This window comes from Anas platyrhynchos, chromosome Z (genome assembly GCF_047663525.1).
Source record: "Anas platyrhynchos isolate ZD024472 breed Pekin duck chromosome Z, IASCAAS_PekinDuck_T2T, whole genome shotgun sequence".
NCBI lineage: Eukaryota > Metazoa > Chordata > Aves > Anseriformes > Anatidae > Anas > Anas platyrhynchos.
Window position 1 is genome coordinate 48,013,806 of NC_092621.1, and position 8,443 is coordinate 48,022,248.

Consider the following 8,443-nt stretch of genomic DNA (forward strand, 5'->3'; position numbering starts at 1 on the left):
TGCAGAAATTATGTCAAAGCTTCCATGGCATTTTGGAAACACCCTAGCTGTACTGCCAACCAGACATTGATATTGAGCATTGGATCCTTCAGCACTGAAATCATTAGGTGCTGTTCTTTCACTGAAAGGTGTGCAAATGTACAGTAATAATACTTGATTCCTGTAATTAGAATAATATTATAATTAAAGACTCTACTGTATGATTTTTGCTCATAGGATCTGATTTAATTTCTGCAAGAAACTCTCTTTTCATATCAGTGCACTGTACAACAGACCTACAGTATCTCAGATGCAGGAAGCTCAAAAAAGTCATTTTGGACAGAGTAACAAGCATCAATATTACTATTTTACAGCCCAAAAAACAGCAAAGCAAATGTGAAGGAATATTACTGTGAAGTAATATAGTATACTGTCAGGAATTAAGTGCAAAAAACAATGCTGCCTTTATCACCTATTTCTTTTCTGTCCCCTAACGAAATGCATGCATGCGTCTTTAAAATCCAAAATGATGACCCAGCCTCATTAGTCTTTGAACTATGGCTAAAATTCTTTGGGTACCTGGGATAGCACAATCTGAATTAAAGGCTCAGTGTTCAGTGCTTCTACCACCATTTGGCTGAAACACAGAACCCACTTCTTTAATACATAAACTCATTACAAAGAGGATGTTTGGGGAACGTTTTCCTTATTCACAGAACCACATATACAAAATCCTACTTACTAGGTTTTTGCTCAGGTCATATCAAACTATCATTGATAAACCATTAACATCACTGTGACTTGAGCGATAGAAGCAGAATTCAAAAATTAAAAAATGAAACAAAACAAATGCTAATTTTTCTACAAAGAAAGATGATAAATATAGCATCAATCAAAAAGGAAACTAATGTCCTGCTGTAATGTTATTGTTTTTGAAAAATGAATAAAAAGACAAAAAGTAGGTTCTAAGTTTGACTTTATGTCTATTTAAAGGAGTATGAAGGAAGCAAAGAACCCTCTTCTCTTTTTCTTACAGGTACACTGGGTAATTTTCAAACAGCTAGACAAAGAGTACCACCACAAAGACATAAAGCATTTGTATTTTGCTCCTACTTTAAATGAGCAGCAAACCAATTCTTGTTCAAACAGATGAAAAAATAAATATATAAATAAATAAAAGAAAGAATAAATTTAAAAAAAAAAAAGTGAAATGTTCTTCCACAGAGCCCTGAGGTCTTCTGCAGGAAGGCCACATATTTTGCAGTTTCCACCATGTTAGCTCCATTTAAGGTTGTGCTTTGCAGTCTGCATTAGCCACTAAAAAGGAAAGTGATTTTGTTAACTCGGTGTCTACTTGCAGAGATCTGCTAAAATCATAGCTGCCGTGCACGTATGGTGAAAGCAACACTATAGTGCAACATAAAGGGATGCAATAAGAGCAAGTAACTCAATAATACAGTTCATACTTGAGCAAATACTTAACTTTCCACACATACTAGTATTCTCAATTATTTCAATCAGAATATTCCTGTAAGTTCATGCAGAAATGTTTACGGAACGGAAGCCTTCACTTGGTGATGTGTTTGAATGGCTTCACGAAAGATATCTGTTTTTCTCAGTAGATACAAGTCAGTGTTATCTCCTCCCAAGAAATGAATGCATTAAAGTGTTACACTCTCTATATACTTTGCTATAATCTTAATAACCTAATTCGCTTTTCACTTTGATATTTGCAAGGATTGCCGTGTTTCTTAAGTCCTGTTTCCTTCTTCTCCCATATATTATCTTCGTATCTGTACATAATATGAGATTTACCCGAGTCTTTTCTACACCGTCTTCTTTTTAAGGCTCTTTTGGGTATACTGCATACATGACTTTAAAATTATATTATACATTACTTATACTATGTACAGTATACATATATATGTATAGAGTGCTCTGGCTTTCTTTAGTTTTGAACTGCTGAAAAATAGTGTTTTAAACTCATAAGCACTTACTGCAAAACCCAAATGTCAGTTACCTAAAGGCAGATGTACGTTTGTCTCTTACCATGATTGTCAATTGTGCTCTTAATTAAATGCACCAAAACTCAAAACATCTATGCCATTACCCAATTGAACTCATCAGTAGGCATTTATCATTGGAAACAAATAGATTCCACTGAAACATTCAACTGCTGTTACGTTACTGAAGTCTGAACTTTTTTATTATATGTATTTGATTTTTGACAACATGAACATTTAAAATCACTCTATAGTAATCAGTCCCTTTGTGGAGAAACATTAAGCTATTCAATGGCTTCCATCACTGTAAATCATTTCATTTTTTTCATTATTCTGTAATTTGTTAAACTGTTCAACAGTACTGTTAAGTAAAATACCTGTACCTCATCACTTTAAGTCCCAGGTAACGGCTACAGCCAAAGTCTAATTTGCTACACAACTTATTTATTTATTTGTGAAGAAATTTTCCCATTAAAATAATGTATAAAAATTGAACATGAAATCCACAGGGAGAAAAAAAAAATACAGAAAGTGCCCATACTTTTATTGCTGAAAAGAATTCCACCTCAGGAGACCACAGAGATCAGAACACAGCTCCTATTTATTATAACCCTACGCTCACTTTTAAGAGTTACAGTTACACTGCCCATTTAAAAAATGGCCAGACAAACAAACAAACAAACCCTGATTAGCATTGCCAAAAAAACAGTTAGCAAAATTGCACTTTTGCAGGCTTAATTCTGCTGACCACTGTAGGCTTAGAAAATAGAAATTAATGGAAAGAGTGTCATAAAAAATGTCATAGATTTGTCATACACTGCATGTAGGAACTTTGTTTCTCTTACTTCAAGAGATTCCAATAGGAGTTATCAATCTGCCCAGTAGTGACAATTTACCCTGTCCCGTAGATAATGTTCAAGGTTTGAATGTGGTTTAATGAGAAAATATAATCCAGTGCACATTTGCACACAAAATGATAAAAGTTTTGCTGGTTAACAACAAGTCCAATTTTTGTCTCATTTAACTAATGGCATATGGAATGTTCTGCAAGGCATATGGCACTAATTAAACATGGTACGAGTCCCCCAGATAGTCAATATAGCCATGAGGTATCCAAAGAATGTTTCCCTTCAGTGTATGTTATCTATGTATTGATTTGATGGTCTGAATGCATAAAAGCCCTGGGAACTAACAGTGTTTAATGATGTGGGAACTTCACTTCCATTCTTATCTATATGAATGCTGCAGTTGCAGAGGAAAATTCTGAGATACTTTAATGAACAGGCAAACTATGGCCTAACCAGGGCTGGTTTATTTTCATTCATTCATTAACCAGTGATTTTGATATTTCTTTTTAACCTTTAGTAAAATCTTTGTGACATCATATGCCAGAGAACACAAAGTTAAAAATATCACCTGTTTCAATAGAAACAATATTCCATTAATAAAAAAAAAATCAAATCAATAAATTCTAACAATAGGAAAAGCACCAAGTACAGGAGTCAGGTAGTGTTAATGATTTGTTTTGAAAATTCTAATACATGTGATATGTATAAATACACTTTCATATATTTGAAACCAGCTAATTAAAATACCTATTCTAGTATCAGTATCTAGGATGAGTATTAGATATGGGTTCATGTATAATTTTAAATGTAAGTCAACTTGTACATAATTTTAGTTTTCTTTTCAAGTCAAGGATTTTAGTTTCCTCTGGCATACATAAAGTCAACCACTGAAAAATTTAGAAAATGAATACTATATTTGTTTTCAGGTAAAACAAACAGCAGCAGTGAATTCTCACAGTGAATGTCTGTCTACTTAGCAAAATAACAAATAAAACAGCCGAATTTCCTGAGATAATGGGAGAATATGTAATGATCTTTAGTCAACTAAAATATTTCAGTGCAAAAGAAGGACAGGGTCTCCACACGACTACATCTAGCATCAGTGGGACATTTTTATCTAGACACTTCTCGAACAGTAACAGCAGCAGTTAGTATTCGGAAAGGTAGCACTGACATCCCTTTTCTTTACTAGTCCCAGTAAAATTCAAAACAGTCACAAAGTGCTATTTCAGAGTACTGGTGCTCTGAATTGGCCAGCTGACTCAGTCTACCATCACTAACAAAATGTACTACTAACAGAAAGAAATGAAAACTGCTTCCTAGAGTTTAACTGTTAAATAGGCACTCTACTATGGATAATGAGACCTGAGAAAAACTGTTAAGAGTTAAGCAACAAGGTTGTCATTCAGTTTTAAAGCATCCTGATACAAAGTCATGCTGTGACTTTTACACCCAAAACAAGATTAAAATAGACTTGTAATCTTATTAATAGCCTGCTACTAAATAGTTTAACACTTAATATGCAAAAGCCACTTAGCAAATAGAGCATGGTGACTGAAGAATGAATTCTGGACAATAACATTATTTTTACACTTAGTTCACAATGTGCTGGCAGGTGTAACTAGTATCTTACCTGACTACAAAAAACACTGCATATACCTTATTCTTAAAGGCTCTAATGTAATAGGTCCTTTCAAAATGCTTTCAACACTTACAAAAACATTACCTTAGGAACTTATGATTTGCTGCACTTGACATCAATGAACTGAAAAGAGCAATAACATTTAAGGTGGCTGAATTCTCATTATGTAAAAAAAAAAGCTGCATTTTCCTGCTCTACCCACAACAGTATTTCTATTTGTGGAACATGATAAGAATTACACTGTATGCCTTAGTGTTCCAAGATTTCAAATATAATTTTAGTTTAAAAACATATCCTATGCCCCTAAAGGTATTTTGAAACTGAAATATCATGCAAGATAAACAGTTCTTCATACATCAAGGTGTCTTTCTTTCCTACTGTAGATTGCACCAGACATATTGGAAGCCTATGTATCCAAGATATATACAGTATGCTAGATAACACTGAAAAACTAAATTTGGAATGGGGAGGAGAGGAGGAGAACAACCAGAAAAGTAAGAAAAACAGCTTTTAGCTTAAAAACAGTATTTTTACACAGCTGTAGAATATTATCTGACAAAAAGCCTATTTCCAGGTTTGCTCTAATATAAGAAATTAGCACTGCTTTCCAACCCTGCCTTCCTGCATTTACATACCATGCATTATGCACAGAAAAAAAAAAAAACGGAGCATACAAATAGAGATCCTTTCAGCCTGTCTAGCCTGTCATCAAAACCAGCAGAGAATTTTTCATTGATAAAAACAGAGAATGGAAGAAATCCGACCAACCTTCACAATGTACGTCACACCAGGTCCCAGGATCTTCTCACTCGAGTGCAGCCATCCTCGAGAGGGTTTATTGACAAAGCTGCTACTTTGATTCCAGTCTTCACCTGCCGGGTGCATTTCCTCTGACGGTGTTTTTTTCCCCATACTCATCTTGCTCACGTCCTGCTGAGAACACGAAGTAGCAGAGACAAGGTTACATGTGTTGTCTGAAGCTCCTGCTGCTGAGCTAGAAGCACTCGAGTTTCCCTGCAACTTGGAGACAGCAAGCTCCCTTACTGCAGAGGACAGGTTTTTGATACCCAAAAGGCTGCCTGTATGAGAGAGTTTCAAGTGGGACACTTTATGGATGAGGGTACACAGGGTGGTGGGTCCATCTTCTTGGTCCTTGCGAAGAACCTCTGGCGAGACCAGGTAGGAAGGTGCTGTTGAAGTCGTAGCAACTGCTGAGACCTTGCTGTTCATGGACAAATTGTGAATAAGATCATCAACTGATGTCACCGAATCATTCCTGAAGCGGTTGTACTTGGTACGTTGAAGCATGCCCTTCTATCTAGTTTCCTGCATATGTTCTGGCAAATCTGATGCCAACGCAGGAGATGCCTGTGCTAACATAGCAGGCGATTCATAGCAACACGGACAGATAACAAGATTTGGGGGTAAAAAAGCACGGAGTATAAGGAAGAACAAAAAAAAAAAAAAAAAAGATATATTTAAGAAATTTCTTATGGTTCCACGTTAAGGTTGGGTGAAGTAACAGTTTTCTATGACAGAGATCCCAGTCCTGCTTAGAGCTGCCAACTCGCTCACAGCAAAAGCATGACTCACACAAATGAGAAGGACCCTTTTCAACAAAAGGCTCAGTGAACACTGCAAATCACTTCCTGTAGCAAAAAAAAAAAAAAAAAAAAAAAAAAAAAAAAAAGCCATCCACCCACTTACAGCACACCAGCACCAATCAATTCTCAAATTTCCTTTTCCTATCTCCTCAAACAGATATTTCCTTCCAACATTTAATTCCTCCCCCCCACCATCCCTCTTGATACCAAAGGCAATTACCTTTAAAAAGGAATTAACAGCCTTTGTAAAACACCACACTTTATTCTTCTGCTTAAATATTCTTCCACCTCACATACTTGTGAATCTAAAAGAAGACACAATTAGATAACAAATATCTGGTTAATATACACACATACACATTCCCCTTCCTCCCCCCAGCAAAACACAGATACCCTGGTTTTCAGAATACCTTTAAGAACACAAGTGTTTTAAAAGCAGATGATAGAACTAAAGAAAATACACATTTTCTTTCACGAAAGCAGCATAACAGATTTTACAAATGCATTTGTGTCAATGCTGTTTCTCATGGAAATTGTCACATCCAGTTTTTTATAGAGAAAGCAATCCTTCTCCTCTGTTACTCCACAGCCACCTTCTATTTTAATGCAGGATTACATAAAGTACTTATGTGTGAAGAAAAGTATTTTTCTGATGTCCGACAACAAGCGTCAGAGATGTTTTGCTTTCACCACTGATATTCACTCTGAAGAAAAATATGTAAGAGATCTTCAATTCACTGGAATATTTCTTATAATTCTGAAAAACTGGAAAGTACTAAGAGAATATTCAAAAGTCCATTTACCAGCAAGCAGATGTCCTGCAGTAAAGCATAAAAAAACACACCAGCTCTTATTAAACATCAGGTCAGTCACAAACAGTTAATATAAGGAGTAGAAAAAAAAAAAAAAAGAAGAATATTCATTTCATATGATATTTCATTTCTCTCTTTTTGTTTTCTCTCTCTTTTTTTTTTTTCTTTTTAATGCAAAATTTATACAGCATTGTGAAACAGTGCCCATCACAAACCATAGGCTCTTTTCTATAAATTGATCTTCTTTGCAAAATATCTTCTAGATGTAGGACAATACACACTGCATTAAAATCAAATTCAGACCAGAGAAGTTTCACTGTGCAAAGTTGTTTTTTAAACAAATGACTAACTGCAGCACATTTTAAACGAAAAATCCTCTGGTATTCTTTCCTTCTTCCATAACTAAAGGCTGCAGTATACAAAGTGCAAATATGCCAAAACAGCTTAAATACAGGTATTTAATTAGTATATTTTATGACAGTAAATTAAGTCAGCACCTCTTGTCCCCGCAGTGATGAATAATGGCAATGTCCTAGTCAGTGTAAGAGCAGGTTTCTAGTGATCTGCGGAATAGCCTCTCATCACCACACTGCAAACCTGCCACAGCATCCACACAGCATTCATTCCTCTCTTCATCCTCCTAGCATAGCAACAGCAAATGTACACACCATGGCTTATTTCTACTTGTCTCTACTGCCCAGAAAACCCTATCGCTCCCGAATGGCTCTCTTCGTTAGAAGCGGCTAGCAAAACTGCAAAATGTGAATGAGACGCTGTGTGTGTGAATGGAAGGGCTGGCTAGCATCCCCACATTTCTGTGAATGAAGCGAGGCCTCGCAGCCTCTGCCAGGCAATCCCTTGGGTGCTCACCAGCCCAGCCAATACCAGCCGGCTCTGATGACTCATTCAGCAAAGGCTTGCTGAATAGTGGAAGATCCCATTCCCAGCACAGGCGGTATCTCTTTTTTTGCAGCAACACCAGAAAGTGAAGCCGGAATCAGAGCAGGGGAAAGAGGATTGCAAAGCCCCTGAGGGAGAAAGGGTGTCGCCAGAGAAAGGCATGGGCTGTCTAAAAGGGTGGCAGGTGAGGAAAATGGCAGAGTCGGACCTGGGTTTCTCCCCGACATATCCATTCAGCTGGTTCATTTACATCCAGGGTGGGAACATGAATGTGCACATTTTGTTTGATATTCGGTTGCTGTCTGTGCACCCGCAGATTCACAGATTTCACAGGTCTGCATTCAGAAATCTCTGATGAAGGAAAAAAAATAATAAAATAAAAAAAAAGCAAATTCTTATTTACCCTATTAGCACAGTGGATATCTGGATATTTAAAATATTTAAAAGAAGTTTGATCATCAGGCTGGTGAAAGAGAGGTGAAGAGAAATCTAGAGGATAAATATTTCCCAGACCATCAGCAGCAAGACTAGTTTCTGTCACTGCCTCAGTGGACACAGAAAAGCTACCAAGACATCTGATGAATGTTGAGCTCTCCTGGAAATCTGACATTTAATGCTATAGAAGAACAGAGGAACAGTAGACATCAAATTCCTA

The 8,443-nt window shown here is 36.4% G+C and overlaps 1 protein-coding gene across 5 annotated transcripts in view; it reads right to left on the reverse strand.

Moving 5' to 3' along the window:
* The window catches only part of SHC3 (SHC adaptor protein 3), a 66,612-nt gene extending 58,861 nt beyond the window's left edge, over nt 1-7,751 (reverse strand). The window contains exons 1-3 of one of the 5 annotated variants that reach the window (XM_038170592.2): nt 7,557-7,751; nt 6,297-6,381; nt 5,241-5,402 (exon numbers count right to left, since the gene is read on the reverse strand). In XM_038170592.2, coding sequence (XP_038026520.1) covers nt 5,241-5,390 — 150 coding nt within the window. In that variant the 5' untranslated portion in view covers nt 5,391-5,402; nt 6,297-6,381; nt 7,557-7,751. Of the gene's footprint in view, nt 1-5,240; nt 6,070-6,296; nt 6,382-7,385 lie in introns of those variants that run through there. The other 4 variants (XM_038170591.2, XM_038170590.2, XM_038170589.2 and 1 more) reach the window with 4 other exon arrangements.
* Nucleotides 7,752-8,443: the final 692 nt, after the last annotated feature.